Genomic DNA, 26,030 nt, shown 5'->3' with positions numbered 1-26,030 from the left:
AATTCATTTGTAAAAAAATAAATAAAAAAAATAAAATAAAAAGCTCTCCAAGTCGGCATAGTCATCGAAAACTTGGCCTTGAATTGGATGCTGTCATTTGTACCTCAATGTCTCTGTAACCTATGTTGTTGTAGTAGTATACCCATTTAGGGCTTCTATTGCCATTGTGGCATGATTTCTTGCTTGTGAGAGCATGCCTGTTTGTAGTCTTGTATCTGTACTCTTGCCTGCAATGGCAACAAACAGATAGAAATAAAAGAAATACGGCCTTTCATTCAGCTGCCTGTCCTCCATTCATGGCGCACTTTTCATTGCTGAAGCTTTAGTACAGCTTCTAGGATTGGAGGAGGGGGGCAGAAAGGGCAGGCATACTCAGCACTGTTGGTGAGTGCCTGTGACAGGTCCAGCGGCTGTAATAACTCCCACAGTACTTAAAGATTATGACTACCGGAGGGAGCATAAAAAGGGGGACAGATGACTGAAGTTGGAGGAATCTGGAGAATGAAGGAATCTGCAGCCAGCTTAAGAGAGAAGTCACCAGGCACAAGGGCCACTTCTCACTGAATGCAAGTAGCATTGCTTGCGTGGATTAAAAAAAAAAGCTAACTAAACATAGGCTTTCACAAACTTACGAGTGAACAATATTTTTAAACGAGCAGTTTCTTTACAGTCACAGTGTAACACTTCCCAAGGCATAACAAAAATGTTAGAAAGCTAGTCTAATAAAAGTAGGTAAAGATGGCAGAAGACAAACACCATCAAAGAGTGAAAAACGCAAGGATAGCATGGTACAAATACCTGCATAAACTGAAAAGAGGCTTCAAAATCTTCCACAGGATACATTTTGACACGGAAGAATTTCATTCCCATGATCAAGCTGATGATGCTCTGAACCACATGGGGGCTTTGTTCCTTCTGTCTCAGTTCTTTTAATTCTGTGACAAACTTCTTCCTCACAGCCTGAAATCTAAATGATGAAAAAGAAAGCAGGAGGGGCGCCATTTAATCCTTATAAACAGCTATGCTGCCGGATATTCTCAGCTTTCTCTCCTGCCGGGTGAAAGCAGGGAATCCACAGCCATTTACTAAACCCCAAACAAGTCATAAAACTCAACCACACAAAAAAAAAAAAGTCTAGGAAACATATACTTACTTGGACTGTGCAAGGACACCTATTACTTCTGCATATAAATCTGCAATAATGTGTACGTTCCCAGTGTTTGTTCCTGAATACCTAGAATAAAACATATCACGCACGTATTTAATATATAAAAATATCCACAGCTGGAGTAAAAAACGTATTCTCTGAATGTATAGAGTGTAACAGAGGCATTGTTATATGCATTCAGTCAATTCCCAATGGAGTACCCAAGTGTACCTGTGTGGTCAGCTTAGCTAACCATTAATTGGCAAGAAATATGGGCAGCTTCACTGCTGAAGATCAATAATCCAAATGTTTCAACCAAACATCTGAAATGAAATTCAGAGAAGCGCACATTTTTGGAAGACCGGAAGGCAGCTCAGGGAGGAAAAAGTCTTTTAGGAGAGAAATTCCCTGGATACAGAGGGCAGGATCCTCATCCATCATCTAAAGCGGAGGCTACTGTGGACACATAAGGGACTAGCTGATCGAAAACTCAAAGGTCAGGCATAGATGGTTCAGTAGGAACTGGCCTGAGATTTGAATTGTGTGTGGGCTGACTTAATGTACAAAGTTGAGCAATCAACTGGGTACAACCACCCTGACAGATTCACTTGGGATTATCGCTAGCAGCTGCTACAGCCGCTAGCAATAATCACTGTCTTCTCCCCGCTGCGAGCAGACAATGGCTCAGTGGGAGGGATTCCCCTGTCACAGTCTGTGTTAATTGCAAATTTCTTTCCTTGCGCTGTCTATGGCCTGCCAAAGTCTGATCGGCAACTACTGAGAATATTTGGCTAAAGTTAAAGTCATTAACTTTAGTAACTCATTCCTTTTCTTTGAAAACACTGACATCATATTTAAAAGTGTAGGCTAAGCTTCTGCACTCAAAGAAACACTATATACACATTTTATTTTATATTTATATATATATATATATATATATATATATACATACATACATATATACATATACACACACACACACAAATACTGTTTAGTTAACTTCTGGGGAGGAGGAAGGCTTTATTCATTTGTACCTGTGGCTGTCTTAATGCCTTTTTGGTGTATTACAATGCACGTTGTAGCCAGACATTTTACAAGTTTAACTGCCAGAACAGAGTACATTCACTATTCAAAAATACAATTACCCTGTTAATAAACTACATGAATGGGTTTACAGCCCAACCATTCATTTCTGAAAATTGCTGCCATCGGCAGCAAAGTATATATGTACATAGCATGATAAGAGTGTATGTCCCAACTAATGCAATCCCTTCCACTCTCAAGTAAACAAGATAAGGCAGATATTGGATTACTATGGTCCTAAGTAAACAAAGTGCTGTTATGCAATGTGGAAAATTATATGCAAAAACATCAAATCTATTCAATTCTATTTTTACGGTTAATTGCAAAGACTTGAGACACTAGACGGAAAAAAAAAATCATATTTATTCTGCAGAGGAATATATTTATACCCCACCCCATATGTATACACCCAAGAAGTAATAGTGATATATTCTGTGTGAAGTCAAAATATGTCAAAGAATTTCCATATTCATGCTGCCCAGTATGTACCTCCTGGTACTGTCTAAACCCACTGCTATCCGCACTTGTGTAAATGAGGACAAACTTCATGCAGTAAACAGCCACTATTTAATCAAGTTCTGAATTAATTTTAAAAAAGTATTTTACATACAGCTGTTTAAAATATCTGAATTTGTTTTGAGATCGGCCTTTGTAAACCCCAGCTAAGTAGCACTTGAGCTGAAAGAAAAAGAAAAATGGGGACGCTACTACTAAAAGCTAACTGAAGTCTACCCTACACTTGCATTGCCCAAACGAATGGCAAGTACAGACAATAAGAAAATCGGACAAAAAAAAACACTTGTACGATAATCTGATCTTTAGTACACAGCTTTTGAGAGCCGATCATGACCAGTTCATGCAAAATTATCAGAAGAGACAAGCACAATTTTATTTTCTCGTACAATACCAATTTTAGCCTAATCAGTACAGTATTCGAGACTTTTCATAACTTTAGTAGCCTATTGGTTATTGATATGAGACTAGCATGCAAAAAACAACGATCATTCGCCTGATATTTTCATTGTGTGTATGAGGCTTACGTGGAGGAGAAAGTAGAGTGGTGATCTCCTTGGTATGTAGTTTTTCCAATATGGTACAATTGTAGGCTAACACAGAGAAAAAAGTTAGCAAAACAAAAGTTAGAGTAGCAGGGAAGACTAAGGAAGCACCAGGATGGGTTGTGCTTTCTGGCAGGAGTGCCTGGATGTTTGCCTGGAGTTCAGCTCTAGCTACTTGGTTCTAATAGCTAAACAGGTTCTCCTTTTAATTTTAACATATACTTTATACCCTAAAGATAGCAGCTGACTGGTTACTAGACGCAAAGTGTAATGGTTCTTATAAAAAACTTCTTGTCACAAGGCTCTCATACAACCCCCTAGAAAGAAGCAGTCTCAAAAGATTTTCAGCCAAGCCCTCAGATGTAACAGCCTTAATTTCAAACTCATAAGCTAGGTCTGATTAAAAAAACACTACTTGCAGTCGGAATGATGGGCTCCAAGAAGATGTGTTTTAGTCCACAAGGATGTGGCCTACTCATCACATCATCATCCTGTCCACTATGGTTTGCCTTGGCAGAGCGCCTAGTGTTGTCTTGTTGCTGAAAGGCCCATCTCCGTTGCCCCAGTGATGACGTCTTCTAAGACAGAACATACGTCGGGCGGAGGTCATAGTGGTGACGTCAGCACGATATAGATATTGAATGCCTGATGTTAATCACACTTGTGAGTATATTATCTGTTATAAAGGGGTTGTAAATCTTCAAGGTTTTTCACCTTCATGCATGAAGGTGAAAAACCTTCTGTAGTGCAGCAGCCCCCCAGAGCCCCCATTTTACTTACTTGAACACGATCATTCCAGAGACGGGGATGAGCACAGCAGTTCCAGCCTTAGTCCTTGCTGGATAAATTGATAGCAGCAGGAGCCATTGGCTCCCACTGCTGTCAATCAAATCCAGTGACACAGGACCCGGGGGGCAGGGGTGAGTCCTGCTTTCTGTGACAGGTTTATAAAAAAAAAAAAAAAATAAGAAAACCTTTACAACCCCTTTAATAAGAACGCATTTTTATGAAAATTGCAAAATGAGCATTTTTCTTCCTCTTTTCATACTTGCTTGGCTTATGGTTAGTGTATGACATCTCACATCTTGTGTGACCTGGAGATCCTTATCGATTGTCCAGTTGCTAAATGGTTCACAGTGAGCGGTTTTCTCGCTGATGCCTGGTCAGACATTGTAATTAAGGTCTTCATGTCTGGTAAGAGACTATTTGTCACATATGTGTGAAGCACAATAAGTGATCACTTGGAGCTCCATTTGGATAGGAAAAGCACATGTGCAGCACTACTTCCAACACTGATATTGTGTTTGGTATATTTGATACTATAATAATTATTTTCTATGCCACATTTCTGGAATTGGCACTTGAATTTATGCATGACAGCACAGTTTTTGGTATCTGCTTACATAATATTTATGATTGCATGCTGCTACATATGGCATTTTATATTAATTTTTTGCACTTATATGCACTATCATGAGTATCGATTGTGCGATAGTACTGTTCTTTATTGAATATATTTGAAGCACTTTAACAGCGCAACATTATTTCCTGTTTATAAACATTATATACACACCCGTTTTTCTATACTAACCAATTCATAGCTACAATTGCACAGACACCATGGTACTAAAATATCCAAACACTATAGAGAAGAATAGAACTGGCATAATCAACAAAAGCAGGTAGAAATGTAAATTCATTGTACAAGATGCAGGTTAATCAAAACAACAAATGTATGCTGACATACCCTTCTTTGTGTTTAAAGTGCTTAAAAGCCAGGTTTTGAACTTCCTGTATTAAAGGATCTGGAACTGGGTGAACAGGAATCTGTAACAGAAAAGAACATTACCACCAGTAATAATCTAAAATAATAAACAATATGATGATTAAAAAAAATAAATTACGTTCAGCTGATGGCAAGGTCTTTAGTTGTGGCAGAACCAGTGACTTGCACACAAATCAATCAGTGTTAATCTGACTATACAAAGGGATTTTAGCACTCTTTAAACCTCCCTGGCGGTATGATTATGTCAGATTTTAGGTGCTGAAAGCGGTACAATTATTTTCATGGAAATTTGGTGTTTTATATTGTAGGCCTGTAATTTTTAGAAATAATTCACTTAAATCCATCCAAAACAAGAGTCTAATAGACATCCCGGGTATGATTTTATATATATATATATATATATATATATATATATATATATATATTAAAATAAATAACTATAAATAATTATAACAAATAATAATATAATAATAATAAAAATGATTCAATAATGTAATCTAATCAAAAACACTGAAATTTGCTCAGTTGCAGAATTGTCACTGTCATTACTTTTAGTGTTTGATGACGAATTTCCCCACTAATTACTATCGCTCAATTCTGCGAGTGATTCTAATTTATTATCACTGTTTTCTAGCTGGTCTATAACCACTTTTGATGTAAACTGACATTTTTTGGTTGCCATGGACAATCTCCAGTTTCCTGGCATGAAGAACAGTATTTATAATATAAAACTGCATGCAGGATACTGGACAAAGGGAATGTGTAATTATTTGATACAGTACTGTAATCTGTAAGATTACAGTATACTGTATCTATACTGTGTTTTTTACTTTTTGAATTTGGCGCCGAACTCCTTCCCCGTACGTCACAACGCTCGCAGGGAACGGAGCTCAACACTGTCACAGACCGAGCAAAACATGGCGGCTCGCAGGTCACAGTGCGAAATTTTACCCCGAGCCAGACTCGGGAATACCGCCAGGGAGGCTACGGAAATTACTAGAGCACCTAAAGATCATCTTTCTAGTGAATACATAACCTTCACTATTTAGATTTGAAGAATGGGGTTTTTCAAAATGTATGCAGCTTCCTACTATTTCTCTTATTTTATCCCCCAAACAAATCATTAAAAAGAACGTATAGCAATTTTAAAATTTGCTTCAAGTAACATGTAAATATCAAAACAGACCAACTTGTATGTAAATAAACTTATTGACGATCAGAATAATGCAAATAATGCTATCAATCGGTGCTCATCTCTTAAGAACCATGTTTAGAGTTAGTAATTATTTTACGTACATGGGGACAGCCCAAATGGGTTTTTTGGTGCCGAAACTGATACTGAAAATGACTATGTTTAAAAAATATTTGAGTTGGTCAGAGATTGTAGACATGGTACAGGAGGTGGTCAGAGAGACTGCAGACATGGTACAGGAGGTGGTCAGAGAGACTGCAGACATGGTACAGGAGGTGGTCAGAGACTGCACACATACTACAGGAGATGGTCAGACTGCAGACATACAACAGGAGGTGGTCGGAGACTGCAAACTTTCTACAGGAGATGGTCAGAGACTGCAAACATGGTACAGGAGATGGTCAGAGACTGCAGGCATAATACAGGAGATGATCAGAGACGGCAGACGTGGTACAGGACATGGTCAGAGACGGCAGACGTGGTACAGGACATGGTCAGAGACTGCAGACGTGGTACAAGACATGGTCAGAGACTGCAGATGTGGTACAGGAGATCAATACAGCCTCACCAGGTTCCTGTAAATGCAGCCTGCCTGTGCCCATCATTTGCAGCCTATCTGTGCCTCACCAGTGCCCAGAAGCTTGCCAGTGCCCATCATGCAGCCTGCCTGTGCCTCACCAGTGCCCAGCAGCCTACCAGTGCCCATCATTTGCAGCCTGCCTGTGCCTCACCAGTGCCCAGAAGCTTGCCAGTGCCCATCATGCAGCCTGCCTGTGCCTCACCAGTGCTCAGCAGCTTGCCAGTGCCCATCATGCAGCCTGCCTGTGCCTCACCAGTGCCCAGCAGCTTGCCAGTGCCCATCATGCAGCCTGCCTATGCCTCACCAATGCCCAGCAGCCTACCAGTGCCCATCAGGCAGCCTGCCTTAGTATGTCAGACAGAGCAGTGCTGTATCTATGGAGGAAAGCCGTCAGCAGCACACAGCATTAAGGAGCAGCTTGTCGGTGTGATCAGCAGGAGGAGCATCAATAGTGTGCAGCGTCGTGGGGGTTAAGAGTGCAGGACTTGTTGTTTGACATGCTGTTAGAAACAGTGAGCCAGCTCGGTATATGCGCAGTAATTTTTCGAACACTTTTTTGGGAAAAAAACTTTCAAACTTTAAAACAAAAAACTTTTTTTGCATAATGTGAAAGATGAAGTTACGCTGAGTAAATAGATACCAAACATGTCACGCTTCAAAATTGCACACACTTGTAGAATGGCGCCAAACTTCTATACTTAAAATTCCCCATTTTACTGGTTACATGTTTTAAGTTACAGAGGAGATCTAGGGCTAGAATTATTGCTCTCGCTCTAACGTTCGCAGCGATACCTCACATGTGTGGTTTTCATATGTGGGCAGGACTTATGTATGCGTTCGCTTCTGCATGGGAGCACACAGGGACAGGGGCGCTTTACATTTTTTTTTTTTTTGTTAATTTAACTATTTTTTTTAAGTGACTTTTTTTTTTTTAACACATTTTAATCACTTTTATTCCTATTACAAGGAATGTAAACATCCCTTGTAACAGGAATATGGCATGATTGGTCCTCTTTACAGTGAGATAGGGTATCAATAAGACCCCGCATCTCACCTACAGGCTGGGAAGCCTGAAATAATAAAAAAAAAACAAAAAAACAATCTTGGCTTCCCAGACGAGTCTGCGCCATTTGTTTGAATGCAGAGTCTGGGCGTGAACATCATAACATCGCACCCTGCCTCCGAATGATCATAGAGACTCCGGTGACCATCTGGACCGCCGGAAATCTCTATGGTAAACATCAGGGGCAGGCGGATCCATTCTCTGACTCTGGAAGTGATAAGTCCGCAGAAGCACCAGGGAATGGGGGGGGGGTTGTCCCCTCTCGCCACCTGTAAGACTGACTAAGAGGCGGAACAGTCGCTATGATCGTTCTTATGGTGTAGGGAATCGCCCACTGAAAGACGATATCTGAATGATGTCTGTAGCTGCAGGCATCATTCAGATATACCTGCACAAAGTCAAGGATGTCATGTCAGACCAACACAGCACACACAATACAATGCAAAAAATGGTCTGGACTAAGCTAGATCTTACCTGCTTTAGGACCTCTACTAAAACTAAACAAAAAATAAAGTCTACAGCCAAGTCTCTCCTTTCAAGTAAGTAGTCTCGCTCTCGCTGCTGCTCATCCCTGGAAGACAAAAGATCAACAATTAAAGATTTTTATAGCCTCCATTCATTTGACATTTGCCATGGCTTACAAAAAAGGGTCACATTGTCCATTTCTGATGCAGAAGACACTTGGACTGAAATCATCAGCTGCGTTTTATTGTGCACATGCACATCAAGTAGTGTACAAGTTTCCGATTTAGCTCTAACTCTACTAACTTTACCATCACTTCAGCAGTGCGATATGTGCATGCAAACCTGGAGTTTATAATATATGCAAGTAAAACTTTATTTCAAAGTGTGCCATAAAATTTTAATTAAAGCCCATCTCCAGGGGAAAAAAAATAAATAAAAAATTCCCATGCAGTGGGGCTGTGCCTGCACTACAAGGATTAACTCTTATGCCGCGTACACACGACCGGACTTTGAGGGACTAGGCCCGACGGTCTTTCCGACGGACTTTCGGCGGACTTTCCGAATGAACGGACTTGGCCACACACAATCACACCAAAGTCCGACGGATTCGAACGTGATGACGTACGACTGGACTAGAATAAGAAAGTTCATAGACAGTAGCCAATAGCTGCCCTAGTGTCGGTTTTTGTCCATCGGATTAGCATACACACGAATGGATTTCTCGGTCTGGCGAAAAAATTTAAAGCATGTTCTATTTTTAAAGTCCGCCGGATTTTTGGCAAGCAAAGGTCCGATGGAGCCCACACAAGATCGAATTGTCCGACGGACTCATTCCATCGGACCTTTGCTGTCAAAAAGTCCGGTCGTGTGTACGCGGCATTCGTTTTTGTTTAGGGGAAAGGAGACTTGCTTACCTAATCCTCAAATCCCTCAATACACTGGTCTGGCCCCCCCTTTGCTCCAGAAGTCTTGAATTGTTGTCTGTTCCTGACATCATCAAGCTCAGAGCAGGCTCCATAGTCCAGGAACAGTCCACCGTTGGACCGGGGAGGAGCACTGTTTTCCGATCAAACGAAGGATCGGGCGAGTATATGCTTTCTCCTCAGCCTGAGACAAAACAAGCAGTTGACTCCTACAGTGCAGGCACAGCCCCCACTGCATGTGAACACTTTTTTTGCCCAGAGTTGAGCTTTAAAAACAAATCTCCATGCTAGCTGCATTTTAAGAAAACAATCGACTATAACAGTAAATATGAATGAAAAATTCCATTAAAGTGGTATAAAAACGCTGTTTTACCACTTTTACCTACAGGCAAGCCTATTCTAAGGCTTACCTGTAGGTACTGTGAATATCTCATAAACTTGCACTGTTTAGGAGATATTCAGATTGCATGCAGCTGGTGACGGCACTGTATTGCTGGACCTTCAGAGCCTGTGCCGTAAACTGCAGCTTCCGGCATGCATGCATGAGAGTAACATCCTCACGCCCCCAGGGGCAACGCATCCACAAGGAAGACTGGGGCAAGATGGAAGCCCTCTCAGCTGTGACAACGCGGTGCTGGAGGGCTTCGTTTTGAGGAAAGTCTCTCACAATCCGATGCATACTAGCACATTATGACATTGCTACTTACTTTAGTGGGATGGGAGCAGGGAAGCAATGGCATTTGAAGAAACCGGCCAGTGGAAAGATAAATTGCCTTTTTTTTTTTTTTTGCAGGTGGGTGATTGATGTAGACGTACGTGATTAGCTACTGACAAGGCCCTTTTAAGCATGAAACAGGGCCTTTAACCAAATGGTCAGCAATTTCTGAGTTTTTCCAATTTGGCCACTGGCCAAATGATAACTATTTGGATAATAATTGGGCAAATGACAATCTTTCAGAAATTATTGATTTATATTTCAATCAATCTCTCCCGATGGAATTGGCCAACTCATTTGATTGGTATGACATACAGGCAAAAGGATTTTGATTGTTAGAATTGCATCTCTGTTTTCACCATACAATCTTATAAACTGTAAATTATTTGGAACCAAGACTGTGTGTGCTATACGTTCATGCCCCTGTATATCAGTACACATAACAAATTTCCATTAAGTAGCCATGGACTTTTTGTGGAACATATGGATACAACATGAATACTATATTATATAAAAACACTATTTTATTTGCATCAATTAAAAGATCACAATAATAATTATGTCTGTTTGGGGTTTACATAATAAACAGTCAATAAACAGAATAAACAGACAATGCGCATGTAAACTCAATGAGTTTTAATGATCTCCCTCAGGAGTACATGTGAGTCAAATCAATGCGATGGAACCCACAACTGATCTTTTAAAAACAATAAAAAACAACCAATCCACTGGACAACACATCAGGTGAAGTTTTTATTTGCCCATAAGGGGTGTATCTTGGTATAGGAGGACTGAAAGCCACAATTTTTTAATTATATTTGGTCTCAAGGATAAGAGTGAACCCGAGATCTAGTCACCAAAGTCCTCTCAATGGTGTTAAAGCTACATGGTTGGTGTTATAACTCCTTATATCATCCCTTTACGAAATTAGAAATCCCTTAGGGCTAAAAACATCTGCAAGGACTCCTGGCTTGTAACCATATTACATGGTTTTGGTGGGGTTATGCATAACTATAGGATTTATTTACTTTTTTGATTTTTTATAACAGGTACAACTGGGGAGTCCTTGCTTCTGTTTTGAGCCATAAGGGATTTCTAATTTCATAAAGGAATGATGTATGGAGATATAGGACTGTCCATGTAGCTCTAACAGCATAGAAAAGACTTTGCTGACTAGATCTCGGGTATAATCTTATCATTGAGACCACTCTTAACTAAAAATCTGTGGCTCTACACCCCAATGGGAGAAAAAAAAAACTTCCCCTGATGTGTTGTTCAACTGATTTCTTGTTTTCAAAGATCAACTGTGGGCTCCATCGAATTAATTTGATTCACATGTACTCCTGAAGATCATTGAAATACATGTGGATTGTCTTGGATCTGCACATTGCGTAAACCCCCAAAAAGACACAATTTTTATTGTGATCTTTTAATTGATACAGATAAAATATTGTTTTTATACAATATAGTATTTATGTTATATCCATATGTTCCAAAAAAGACCATTGCTACTTAGAACTTTGCTATATAATCTCATAATCTGAACAATCTAAATACAATCTAATTCATGAACAAAGCATCTCAGTGCTGAAGACCAATGGAAGACAATCAATATTTTTCTACTAATCAGGTCTAAATGGATTGGAAGGGAAGTTGTGCCTATTCAACGGTTTGACGATACAATCATTTTGATCAAATTTCCCATTGATCAAATGAAAATTGAGTACTGTTCGTGATACTTTTTTATTTGCACTAACATACAATTTTTCAGGACAAGCTTTCGGGGTATATGTCCCCTTCTTCAAGGTCCAAGCAGTACTGATTTACACATTTTTAAGCAGAATGTAAAAACAAAAAAGAAAGAAAAAAAAAACACCTCTGAGGCAAAGAAGAGAAAAAAACAACAAAAAAAACCACATACAAATCAATGGCAATAAATATAACGGAAGAGTTAGTGAGATAAGACAGAGGGAGATCTATGGAATGGAGGATTGATGAAATAAAATCGAGGTGTCCGATGTTGTTTTACAGGATTTCATTGTGTAATGCGAACCTCGTCATGCTTACCCTTTAGATTTTGTGCTCGAACGAGGTCTGTATTCATAGGATTCATCTTCAGTTCCATTTTGTCGTTTATACCAGTCAAACAAGGTGCGGAGTAATGAGGGGAGACAGTGCTCTGCTACGGAGCTCATACAACTGATCACCTGTCAACACAAACAGGAAAGAAAAACCATAGTGAAAAGCCAGACAAATGCATATCCTTAAACGGCCCATACATTGTAAAAGCTATACTAAATAAAAGAATGGTCTGTTTAACCGGAGGTCACAGAGCGCCAAGATCAGGGTGTTGCCATGATGGTTTAATTCCATGTTAGCACAGCTTGTTTTAGCAGACAGCTCATAGTTTATCAGGCGATAAAAGAGTTTATCACAAAGTATACATGCTAATATTTATCTTTCACTTAACAGTTCCTTTTTCCAAAAATACAGTCATGCATATGGCTTTATAATAGAATCAGGAAACCTAATCGAGATCGCCTTCCCATGCAGTGCCCTACCCTCTGCTATAATATGTGAGCCTATAGGCATCTAGTTTGCTCTAGTGAATCAAGGTCTTCCTTCCAATGGCCAAAGTTAAAGTATATGTGAACCCTTTACTTTGTTCAACAACCTATTCAGTGTAAAATGGAAATGAAAGACAAACTGAGTGTGTGTGCGCTGCATAAGAGGCTTGGGGAAGCAGCAACTACACTGATCTTCCCAGTGAATAGCTATGTAGCTATGCAGGAAGGGGGGGGGGGGGTCAGCATATGCCTGATCATTGGAGGACAGGCAGGCTGAGCTCCAAGCACAGCCAGAAAACTGAGCATGCTGAAATAGGTGTGCTCTTACCCTGTTTCCCCTAAAATAAGACCTAGTGTGATTGTCGGTGATAGCTACAATAAAAGCCCTACCCCCCAAATAAGCCCTAGTTAAAGTCCTTGTAGGTCTTCTTTTCAGGGTAGGGCTTATTTTTGAGGAAACAGAGTAGGGCTTATTTGGGTGGTAGGGCTTATATTGCAGCCAACACCGACAATCACACTAGCTCTTATTTTAGGGGAAACAGGGTATGTCTAGATTGGTCAGTTTGAAATAGGAGGACTGTCCTGCCAGGGTATTTAACATGAGGAAGGAAGCAATACAAAGAGAACAGAATACTCTAACACAAGTATATGGTATAACAGGCACATATCAGGAATGTTAAATATTGGGTAACATATTCTTTAATGGAAAGTGCTGGAGGATAAATGCCAGTATGCCTATTGGCAACTTCCATGGTTCTCTATATCAGGAGAGTCAACAATGGACTCAAGCTGGCCATGTACATTACAATCCTAATGCCTCAGATACTATAGTTCACTGTCTACTGAAAAACACTACATGTTTACGCTGTGCCAATCTTCTACATACTGAACCCCTTGGCAAAAATCAAACCGGCGCTCATAGGCCAGATACTTGTTGTAAGTGAGCTACACAGATTGCCATTCTCCCTATTTATAAGTTTTAAGGGACTTAGAGAAGTCTAGCCTGAGCTTTTTAGGCTGGGCTTCTCCTAAGGGCCACAGGGGTGTAATTAATTTTGCACTCCTGTGACCCAAATTCAGCGGAGAGCAGTCTGAAGTCCACTCTCTGCTGATGTCGCCAGGATCAGTTGAGGCAGCGCGTCATCCTGACTTCAGAAGTCTGGATCCGCCTGCTGCCTGGACTGATGGCAGTCTCAGCCTCTCAGCGAGCCACAGAGATTGCCGCTCCCCTCCCTTCCACAGCTCAGCGCTCCAATGAGTGTGGAGGAGCAGAGCAGGAGAGATGCTGATTGACAGGCAGCATCTCTCTGCTCAGGGAGGTGAGAGAACTGAGCGGATTCCCATACTTCTCTTTTAATAGCTGCATGTTAGGAAAACATTCAGAGGTCCTCCAACTGCCCTATTAAAGAACGATCCATAATTGCCTGATATAAATAGCAGTTTTATTGATATTTTATGTTACTTGCATTACAATCTTTATTGTGCTACTAATATCCCCTGTTCATGGCAGGGGCTGGTAGTTCTAGAACAGTGGTCTCCAAACTGCTGCCCAGGGGCACTTGGCTTGGCTTTATCTAGCCCTTACTATTATAGTACTATTCCACCAACTATCAATGGAGCACTATTCCACAAACTGACAGCATCGATGTGAAACTATTTTTCCCATTCATATCAACAATGGGGCACTCTTCCTTTCTTTCACACCAATGATGGGGCATGGTTTATGCCTACTTATGCTGGGGAATTTTCTGCTCCCACTGGTCAGTCTGACCCCCTAAATTCTAAAGGGCAGTAAAGTGGCTCTTTGCTTAGAAAGTCTGGAGACCCCTGTTCTAGAAGACAGCATTTCAGCTAGAGCTTGTACGGTCACAGTAAAGCCCTGGCCGTTGCCACCAGCCACTGAGCCCAACCATAAACTGTCTAACAGGAAGGTACAGGCAGCAGGAAAGTTCTGGAAAAATCATAATGCAAGTTTTGGATGCAAGTTCCCTTACATAGAATTAGTAGTAATAAGTAGTAGCTTGACTGGGAGGAAATTATAGTCACTAGGACACGATAGCCAGCCAGATACATGGAAAATATCCTGGAGTTGGGCTTTAAGGGTGCACTATTGGTTAAAAAGCTTTGTTTTTTATATCAGACTGGAGTTCATCTTTAACTAGTTCTTATTCCTTCTGCAAAAAACTACTTCAGAAAGACTTGTGTAGCAGTGGGTGAGGCCTTTACAGCGAGAACATAAAATGTGAAAATACAATCTACTCTTTGGAAAAAAAAAAGTGTAAGGCTTCATGCACACTGAAGCTCATAAATTGCCGTTTTGGGGAGTCTGGGCGTTTTTTTTTTTTTAACAGCCCATAAACTCCCATCTGTTATCCTATGTGTCCATGCACACATGGACATTTTTGGACGTTTATCAGCAGTGGAGTTTATGGGCTGTTGTCCAAGAGCCGTTTTTCTGACCACAAAAAAAACCGCTTAAAAACGTTAAATGTGCATAAACGCTAATAAACGTTGATAGATGCTCAAAAACGTGACTCGCCAGTGTTTTTTAATCCACAGAAGAAAACGAAAAAAAAAAAAAAAAACACTAATGAACACTATTGGAAAAACGTTGAAATCGTTTTTATAACGTTATTTTAACGTCCAGTGTGCATGGAGCCTTAATGAAGATAAGCCAAACAGTGAAAAATGGTGTGTGTAATTAAAAGTCATGCTTGTATTTTCTGAGAGCTTTACCATTTTATTAATCATACTTTCAACACCACATTATGTATAAAAATAAAATGATAGGAAGGGTATACATAACTGATGCTATCCACATTTTTACTGGATCACATCCTCCCCTGCTTATGAAGTATGCAATTACAAATACCGAGAGATGCACACAAGCACTTAAATATAATTCAAGACCTTTGCCATGGTTGATGTATTGTGCTGTCCTTTGCTAATGGAAGGGCCATGTACAGAATTAGGCCTCATATACACTGAAGCTGCTAAACTCAAGTTTAGGAGCAGTTGGGCGTTTTAGTCAGCAGCCCCTGAACATTTCTCAATGTCATCTTATGTGTACATGTACACTCAGACGTTTACAGTAGGTTAGAGGCAGTTGAGGCTACAGGCATTTTTTTTTTTTTTTTTTTAAGCAGATACATCACGTTCAGGACTGTAGCTTAACTGTATTTCAAACACCAAATGCTTGTAAACGTGTGTAAACATTAAATGCAGTGTTAAGCGTTTTTTTTTATTGACATGTCAAAATCAATGGTTCCCTATGAGAGGTGTCTTAATGGATCCGACTTTTCAGCCCATTGATTTTGCATCATCGTGATCCGACTTGTGGTGCAACTTGTGCTCTGAGGAGCTTGAGGGGGAACCCCACAAAAAAAAATGGAGTGGGGTCCCGCAAGATCCATACCAGGTCCTTTGAGTCCAGTATGGGTCTTAAAAGGGAATCCCACAGCAAAATGGAAACCACCCCCACTAACGTGGGGCCCTTCCCCAAAATCCACACCAGCCCCTTATCCAAGCATGCAGCCTGGCAGGTCGGGAAATGGGGGGGGGGTGTTTGAGCAAGAAACTCCCCCACCCCAAAGCACTTTATCCCCATGTTTATGTGGGGCCTCCAGATTTCCGATAAGCCCCCTGCCCACAGAGCCCCCACAACCACCGCCCAAGGTTGTCGGGGATAGGCCCTTGTCCCCAAGGTGTTTGGGGGGTGGGGGGGTGAACATAGCCCCACCTGCCCCAAAGTACCTACACCCCCCATGTTGAAGGGGTGTAGCCTGGTATGGCATGGGGTTTCCCCTTAAAATCCATACCGTACCAAAGGGTCTAGGGTGCATTCAGCTTCCATACCAAAATGGAAAAAAAAATAAAAATGGCATGGGGTTTCCCTTCAGGATCCTCAGAGCACAAGTCGCAGCATGATGATCTGCCTAGGATGTGACGTCTATTCAAATCAATGGGCTGAAAGTCGGATCAGTTAAGATGGCTCTCATAGGGAACCACTGATTTTGAATAGAGGCAGAGAACCGCTGCTAAAAGCGAATTAATGCCAATGCAAAAACCTACTTTTTACAGTCATTTTTTCTCTGGCATTGGGGGTGGCTTTGCACCTGCTTTGTTCTAATGCCCTGTGTACACGAGGCCTAAGGCTTTGAGGCAGTTACACTATACTTGAAGGGGTTAGCTCGCCTTTTCAGAAAACATGAAAAGGTAAACTAACATCCACCCTACACTCCCAGAATGTACACCTATACCCAGACTATGGACAAATGGACTATGGAAACTAAACATCTAAACTAGAATATATAAATATAATATAAATTAAGAATGTTAATTACTGAACTTTTAAAGTGTAGAAAGATTATGACTCTTGGGGCTGTAAGCACCAACTCAGAGAACACCATCCCAAATTGTTAAATATTTTATCAATAAAGTATTTTTGTATATTTCTTTCCGAAAATATACTTCGGCTCCACACTAGTGTTTTTTTAAGCTCCTAGAAGCTGTTATTAGCATTTTTTCTGCTTCTAGAAGCTAAATAGTCTTATCCTATGTGTCCATGCAAACTACTTTAGGCTATCAGCATTTTTTGAGTTTCAGCGTTTAGAAGCAGCAGCGTTTTGTAGAGTTTCTTGGAGCTTTTTCTGGCAGAACCGCTCCTAAACGCTACTAATAGAATAATAAAAGTGTTTACCCTCCCGAAAATGACCTCCTCATTGCCTCTAAAAAGCGCTTACTTTATATATATAGTGGGGCAACAAGACAGACAGATTGCATTCTGATTCATGCATCGGACCTGCATGCATGTACAATTCAGGCTGCACATGGAAGTTGGTGCAGCTGAGCATCTGTCATTAATTTGAACATGCTGCATGCACACCCCTGCATGGAACATCTGCTGAAGAAAGCCCTTCACATGGGAGTATGGATGGGTACTTCCATGTAAATGAGGCCTAAGGGAAAAGTAAAGGCTTTTGAACTTGTCACCTGCATAATTGCTCCAAGTGTCCTAAAAAGTCAGCAACTACAAATACTGTAGCTGCTGACATTTAAGAAATGGTTACTTACCAATGCCTGGAGTCCATTGCTGTCATCTTCTTACCGCTGTGGGTCCCTGGCATGCCATCTAGAATATGGGAGCTGGATCTGGCTTCCTGACGAACCACATAGGCTCCCTACTACCCACTCCTGAGCTCACGTGCTGCTCTATGAATGGTCCTGCACCATCCTAGAACATGTGACATGTCCAAGGATGCTGCAGGAGGGAAGGGGGAAATACGAGGTGTGTCATTCTCACCTAAGTAAGGCTGTGAAAGCGAGAGCAAGTAACAATTAAAAAAAAACGGTACTTGCTCTCTCCCCTCCAAAAAAAGCCTATGTGGGGGGTTGAACCAGAAGTACTTCACTTTTTTGAGTGAAGTTCTGCTAAAACAAGTACTGAAGCCATTGATCTAGCACAGGGGTAGGGAACCTCGGCTTTCCAGCTGTTTTGAAACTACAAATCCCATGAGACATTGCAAGACCCTAACAATCACAGGCATGACTCCTAGAGGCAGAGGCATGATGGGATTTGTAGTTTCAAAACAGCTGGAGAGCCGAGGTTCCCTACCCCTGATTCTAGCATAGCCAGGCAATTTCCGACAAAGGTCAGCTATGGCATATTTCCTCCTAAACCCCATTTGTGGTCAGAGAAGCATAAACTCATGTTAAAGAGTGTAGTCTCTTTCTACCTGTGATGAGTTCATTTTTCTTCTGTACTGCAAGGCCAGGTAAGGAGTCTGGTTAATCTCTTTATTACTTGAAGTTTCTGGCAGCAAATTCAACCAATGTTTTATTAGCACTCAAAATATAAAATGTTTAGAGGAAACAGTGTGAGCAGCCAGGCTGACAACTATCCTCCCTATTATTGCTTGCTCAGCTTGGCACCCTCTCTGCTCACAAAGCCATACCAAACACATCCAGCAGTTCTGGATGGGTAAGTTAATTAACAAAATGCAGGGCTCTTTGTTCAAGAAGCAAGAGCAATGAAATTCCTGAATTAACAATTATTGGCACCTGCAGACTGCTAATGGTCACAAGACACGTGCCTGCATCTCTACACGTAAGCACTTTAGTTTGTAAATACAAATTCTTGAGGCCTTGTTGTGTAATGTTAGAGGCACATGACTGGTTTAAGCAAAAACTTTCCCCCACCTATTAGGCTACATTCACACCAGCGATTAAGGCTGCTGCGAACTGAAGTGGCAGCAATCTTCAGATCTTTACCTGCGGTGATCGCTGCTGGACGCTGCAATTTGCACTTCCCTAAATCGCCATTGTGAACGTAGCCTTAAAAGCATACCTGTTTAATTCTCCGAAGCTTGGAGGGTGGATGTTATTATGCCAACTATCCAATCTAAATCACACCCTTGATAAGAACTTCTATTTGTTCCTGTGTGTGTCTAACCACCTTCAGGTTTCCAGCCTCTGCTTTATTTTTATTGTTTTGTTTTTCTTTGATTTACTAGCACACTTATTGTATTCATAAAATGCTAAACTCTATGTTATGTTCACTCATGATGTATTTTCTACACTGTTAAACTGTGAAATTGCTATGGTTATTAACCACTTAAGCACCGGACCATTTTGCAGCTAAAGGACAAGGCCCCTTTTTGCGATTCATCACTGCGTCGCTTTAACTGACAATTGCGCGGTCGTGCGACGTGTTTTCCAAACAAAATTGACGTCTTTTTTTCCCCACAAATAGAGCTTTCTTTTGGTGGAATTTGATCACCTCTGTGGTTATTTTTTGCACTATAAACAAAAATAGAGTGACAATTTTGAAAAAAATTCAATATTTTTTACTTTTTGCTATAATAAATATCCCCAAAAAATATAAAAAAAATTTTTTTGCTCAGTTTAGGCTGATACGTATTCTTCTACATAATTTTGGTTAAAAAAATATCGCAATAAGCATTTACTGATTGGTTTGCGCAAAAGTTATAGCGTCTACAAAATAGGGGATAGTTTTATGACATTTTTATTAATCTTTTTTTTTTACTAGTAATGGCAGCGATCAGCGATTTTTATTGTGACTGCAACATTATGGCAGATGTCGGACAATTTTGACACATTTTTGGGACCATTGGCATTAATACAGCGATCATTGCGATTAAAAATGCATTGATTACTAAAAATGTCACTGGCAGTGAAGGGGTTAAAACCAGGGGGCAGTGTAGGTGTTAAGTGTGACCTAATGTGTGTTTCTTACTGTAGGAGGGCGTAGCTTGGCGTGTGACAACACTGATCGTCATTCCCTATGACGGGGAACAGACGATCAGTGACAAGCTCACTAGGAAGCACAGGGAGAGGTTTGTCTACACTTACCTCTCCCCGTTCTTCAGCTCTGTGAGCCGATCTCAGGACACCGGTGGCGATCGGGTCCGCGGCCATTAAGATCATGACCGGGTCGCGAATGCATCACCGGCGGTGCGCGCGTGCCATTCTGCCGACGTATATCAGCGTGAGGCGGTCCTTAAGTGGTTAATAAAACTTTTTGTAAAAGAATGCAGCAAAAAAAATACTGCAACATTGTTTAGGCATATTGTTACAATATAATAGTTGTCATCTATGTAATAAAAAAAAACACATACACAGTTTTCTTTTCCTCTTTATGTACATCCAGTTCCTTAAGGTTTTTGTGATAAAAGAGGTTAGAACCTTGGAGCACATTCATCCCTCATGGAAAGTACCTACATCCCTAGCCACAGTCATATATCAAGGAAAAAGAGGAATCATCATGGGACTTTGAAAGGTAATACAAATGCACAAACAATCTTGTGAAATGTATATTGTGTATTTATTGTTATTTCATTTGAAATGTTTTCACAAAAAAGGCTATATAAAATGTAATATCCCCATCAAACTGTTACAAATGCCCTATCCATAATCCGCCAGCTATTAAATTCAACCTATACGAGTTTAATTTTCTTCAGATAGAAAACTGATGGGGTCGAAGTGACATCTTAACCTGTTTTGTGGATAGACACTTCAATGTGATAAATTAAGCCAGCCATATTAAAACATCTGGTGGTGCCTCCCATACAGGTACCTGACACTAACTAGGACTACTTCTCCCTTTATTTGCTGTTTGCAAGTATCCACTCTTTCAAAGTGGAGATCAATTTGTTGTAGCTCCTCAATTTCCAATACAGGACAAAGCTTCTTAGATTATGCAGTTGTTTGCCACTAATGTACTCCTCCCCAGAATCTGTAAAATTGGAAGCAGTAGTTGGTTTCCATATTAGGATCTAAAATCTGAGCTCACACTTGTGACCCATAGGTCAACTATCCCTGTGGTCTAGGTCAAGGTATCTACCAGGTGTCAGGAGGACTCACCAAAGCTCTCCTCAGGCTGGCATCCTTGGCATCTAACATTCTATATTACAAAAAGTGTGAGCACAGATTTGGGATTCTCTCATGGAAACTGTTTGTCTACCTTTTATTATAGAATACAATATATTGATCACTACCGTAAAGAGCAAATACTCATAGTAGCAGGTTTCTAAAAAATTAGGATCACCTATGTAGGGAACACCACCTCTAAGTGCTCTTGAAGCATCTCCTGTGGTTGGTCATGGAAGGTCGGGTACACACATGTATTGGAGGCAAAAATAATGTTATAAATGTTCACAAAGTAACATATGTTACTTTGATGCTATCTGAAGAAAATGTAACTCCTAAACTAAATTTTCCTGCTATCGGGTCATGGAATGGGGCATTTAAGGGCATGTTGTAATAATGTGATGGGCAGATTGTGCCAGCCTTACATTATATTGGGCGGCACAGTGGTGTAGTAAAAGGGTCGCTGGTTCGAATCCCAACCACAACACTACCTGCCTGGAGTATTGCATGTTCTCCCTTGTGCCTGCGTGGGTTTCCTCCGGTTTCCTCCCACACTCCAAAGACATGCTGGTAGGTTAATTGGCTTCTGTCTAAATTGGCCCTCGAGGGTAGGGGCCGATGTGAATGTACAATGTATAGTGCTGTGTAAATTGACAGCTCTATACAAGTACCTTAAATAAAAATAATATCATGAAAAAAGTTTTAATGGAATATTAATAAATATTTCTCCTATTCACTTCCTTTGCTACTTATAAGTTAGGCTCCATTCACACTTGTGCAATTGTTATGTGATTGGACACAAAGCCGCATGACAAGTCACAGCCCACATATTTCAATAGAAGACATTCAAATCTGAGACTTAAAGTGGCAGCAACTTTAGAAAGGTCCCTGCACTACTTTGATGCCACTTGAGCGCCATAGATGGCAAAATAAACTCTTAAAAGTCATATGAAAGCTGCACCTTAATACAGAAAGCAGTGAAGTATGAGGGGGTGAAGGAAAAGGCACACCAGGTGAAAAGAAATATTAACAACCTCAGCCATGAGCTCCTCCTGAGCCCCACCTCTGATGCATTTCACCCTGCCCATTGAGGCTTAATCATAGAGATGTGGCACTATAAGTGGTATAGGGAATTGTAAGTCACATCTTAATGTTATTAATGTGACAGTTGCATCCATCCAAAGTTGCATCAAAGTTGCAATGGAAATCACACAACTTTGGAGTCGCACAAGTCTGAATGGAGCCTTAATAAACTGCTTGTCATTTGTCAAACACAGCAAGTAAAAAAAGTAAGATTATCTGCCTCTACCAAACAATGACCATTCTCTTCCCCACCCCCATCCTGGTATTACACTACACGCAAGCCTTCCTATACATACTTTTAATGGAATAATAATAAATATTTCCTTGGTAAAAGATTTTAACTACTGTCGGTGCCATAACAGAAAAGATCCTTCTCATCTGTGTCAGAAGTGTTATCTGGACAGAAAATAAATTGGTGCCCGAGAAAACAATAAAATTTTGACAAATGTTCTAACCCTTCAGGACTCAACTAGAAAGTATATTTTTATTGCAGTCGAATAGACAGAATAGAGAAGAAGTCTCCCAAAAGGGAACACAGACAATAAAAAGTTAACAGAGGTTCTATTCCCTTTCCACACAATCCAAAACCGAGACAAGAGGAAATTGTGCAAAGGAAATCTGCTGCTTTGCCCAATAGGCCCTTTAACAATTACAATGATTTGGACCCTCTCCTCCGTTCATTTGACCTATACCATGACCCATTGATATTACTGAACCATGGAAAACTCACAATAGACGTAAACAAAACTCTTGAGCACACATAAAATGTCCATTCTCCACAACTGCTTATGTGTAACTACGACATAATCCGCTCATAATGGGAAGCTGCTGAATCCTAAGAACAAAGTGACTAAATGCGGACACATAGAACAGACATACAGATGGAGGTGATGGGAAAGGCACTGCACGGGATCTTTAGCAAATGTTATAGGCAGTTGCTATATAGGCAAGTCATTTTTTTCAGGACAGATTTTAGAGGGCTTCTTACATGAGGGAACATAAGAACATGCTCCTACGTGAAACAAGGTTTGTCTCTCAACTTGTAATTAGTTTATACTTTGCTCCCTTTTTGGTAGTGTAGTGCAGCTTCCAGATAAGAAGTGTCATCCTGATCTAGTGGTGCGTCTACAGAGGGATAGCGTCCAAAAGACAGAAATATGGCCCAAGCTGTAATAATGGCAGCCACTGTAATGAACCAACAAATGAACAGTTGTCTTTTTGATTGCTTTACCAAACTTTACAAACCTTACCTGGTCAAACTGAAGATCTTCGCCTCTTTGAAGTGACCGTGACAAGAGCTTCTCCTACAAAAAGAAACAGAATGCATTACTGTCAGCAGCAATGATGGGAAGGAACCACAAACACAAATGACACATTTGGCTAGGCACAGTAATGAGTGATAAACCTTTTGTATACACGTTCAAAACAACACAGACCTACCTAATCTTAAACTGTAACACGTACCAAAAAAAAGACACATATAGACCTCTTACATGTGTCTGATGGCCAGAAAAGTACAATTTTAAGGATATATTTTACTCAAATTTGATTGCCGCGTGAAAATTGGCTGTTGCTGCAGCCCACTAATGGTGCGAAGTTCAAACAAAAATTCTTAGGCCGCGTACACACGCGGGGACTGTTCGCTCAACTTTGTCCGTCAAACAGTTTCAGCGAACAGTCCGCTCAAAATTAGCATGGACGGACTTGCCCACACACGACGAACGAACAGTTTGCTGAAACCGTGCGCGATGACGTGAACGGCACGTACGACGGGACGGAAAATACGACGTCCTATACACTGCATTACAACTTTCGGCGTGTAAATCCTTTCTGAGCATGCGCGGAACTTAGTTTGACGAACAAGCCTACACACGAGGGGACTGTTCGCTGAAACCAAGTTTCAGCGGACAGTTTTTCGGAATTTCCGAAAAACTTTGTTCAGCAGACTGTTCGCTGAAACTGTCCGCTGAAAGCCCACACACGGGCGGACTGTCTGCCGAAACACTGTTCAGCGGACAAAGTTGGGCGAACAGTCCCCTCGTGTGTACGCAGCCTTAGATAAGATTTTCAAAAGAAAATTATTTTTAAATTCGACCCGTGTATGGCCAGCCTTAGGAACTGTTTTTGAATTGAATTGAATAGTATAGCTGTATGGCAAAGTTGAGTGATAGGGATTTGTTAAAGTAGGAGAAGTTGAACCAAAGTTCTTACGGTCCTACTTCTCCTGTGGGTCAAAGGAGTACAGCTGGTTCTGCACTCCCATGACCCAGATTCAGCTAAAATTGGGCTAAAGCTCAGCTGACCTCACTCAGCCAGTACAGACTCTGAAGAGATTCTGACTTTAATGATCCACCCACATGTTTGGACCGGCAGCTGGCACCGCCACTGAGAGCCTGACTTGCTGCTAATGCCCCCTGTACAGCCCTGGAGGGGCAGAGCAGAGAGCCAGTGACCAACAGTCGACTCCTTGCTCACTGAAGACCGAGAACTGATCGATCAGCAGTGTTTGATTGTTCAGTTCTTGGTTTAGACACGGCGGAAGACAGATGCAGCATCAGATCAATGATGCTCCCACCTGAATATAAACGTTTCTTTTTTTATATTCCCATTCTTCACTTTTAAATGCACTTCTAATGTACTGCCCATCCCACCTGAATATCTTTTGGTAGTTATAATTGGACCAGATGGGCAGTTAAATGTATGTGTAGTAAATTTACCTTCTATGTGCACCTCCTTTGCTACTTATAAATTAAAGAACTGCTCGTCCTTTTTTCAAAAACACAATTTTAACTACTTCAACAACAACTATTTCCCCCCACACTCCCTTCTTGCTATTATGCTACATGCAGGCCTACTTATAGATACTGTGGGACCACATATGCATTATCTATTCCTGAACACACATGATAACACTATCCTCACAATAACATATGTACAACTTCCCCAAACAGGCTGGAAGAAAATAAAGAGTTTTAAAAAACATATCCAACCATCAGAGAGCAAACACACATACAAAAGGATGAAACACACAGCACAAACTACCCAAGAGGCTCCAAATGTGCCTGGGCATTAATACTAGCAGTTATTGATAATGTTATATATTATCAATAGAGATATAAGACAAGAATGGCTTCATGCAATGAAAAATTCAATGGTCTATAAATTAAATCACGATAAACCAATAGGCTTTTATGTATGTTCTTTATGCTGCTCCAATGTTGCTTTTATAGCAATTCCAATACATCGTTCTTCCGATGCTATCCATTTTATAGAACAGAAGGCAATTCTTTGCCGAATATAACAAGGTCAAACAACAGCTGCTGGGCAACAATACAAACAGAAGAATATAACAAAGTTCAGATAAAGGTGTACAATAAGCTGCTTGGGTCAAAGTATCTCCATCTCGTGCACTTCGGGTACGTAAAAAAAATAAAAATAAAAAATACATTGGAGTATTTTAACTTCAAAATAAAAACAATCCATAGTCACTCAGCGTGAGCGTGTGTATAGGTGCCTTCAAGTTACTGCCAAACAATGCTCATAATTTACGTTGCTAATTTATAATTTATGTTGCTATTCAGAGCACTCAATCACTTGAGTGACGTCAATGGGGCTTTTTTTTTTTGCACTTTTTATGCTCCTTTTGGTGTGGCACAATGCATCTGAATCTGTTCCAAAAACGTGCTAAAGAAGCTAATGCAGCAAATCTTGGACATGAGCCAAGTATGTTTTGTGTGCAGAAAACACGCAGGAAAAACGTGGCTGGATTCACACCTATGCATTTTTTTTGTATAATCTCTTTATTAGTATTTTTGGTCATCATAGATACATTATAAAACAAAACAAACGTGGACAAAAAAAAAAAAACATTTCCAGAATTTATACAACACAAACATGTTACATGTCAATAAAAAAATAAAAAATAAAATAAAAAAAACACCCTTGCCTTTTTAGTGCCTTTTGCAGATTTGCACTATAGT

At 40.5% G+C, this 26,030-nt stretch overlaps 1 protein-coding gene across 9 annotated transcripts in view; it reads right to left on the bottom strand.

Moving 5' to 3' along the window:
• Positions 1-26,030, bottom strand: part of FRYL (FRY like transcription coactivator) — a 471,518-nt gene that overhangs the window by 150,536 nt on the left and 294,952 nt on the right. For 5 of the 9 annotated variants that reach the window (XM_077477518.1, XM_077477512.1, XM_077477513.1 and 2 more), the window contains 7 exons: positions 23,301-23,354; positions 12,080-12,219; positions 8,384-8,480; positions 5,036-5,115; positions 3,271-3,336; positions 1,154-1,234; positions 799-967 (listed from right to left, as the gene is read on the bottom strand). In XM_077477518.1, the coding sequence (XP_077333644.1) occupies positions 799-967; positions 1,154-1,234; positions 3,271-3,336; positions 5,036-5,115; positions 8,384-8,480; positions 12,080-12,219; positions 23,301-23,354 (687 nt within the window). The remainder of the gene's footprint in view (positions 1-798; positions 968-1,153; positions 1,235-3,270; positions 3,337-5,035; positions 5,116-8,383; positions 8,481-12,079; positions 12,220-23,300; positions 23,355-26,030) is intronic. The other 4 variants (XM_077477515.1, XM_077477516.1, XM_077477519.1 and 1 more) reach the window with 1 other exon arrangement.

Source organism: Lithobates pipiens, unplaced genomic scaffold (assembly GCF_037356315.1).
Source record: "Lithobates pipiens isolate NorthernLeopardFrog02 unplaced genomic scaffold, aLitPip1_a1.2 Scaffold_13, whole genome shotgun sequence".
Taxonomy (NCBI): domain Eukaryota; kingdom Metazoa; phylum Chordata; class Amphibia; order Anura; family Ranidae; genus Lithobates; species Lithobates pipiens.
The sequence above is the reverse complement of the archived record's forward strand: the minus strand, read 5'-3'. Positions and strand labels throughout refer to the sequence as shown.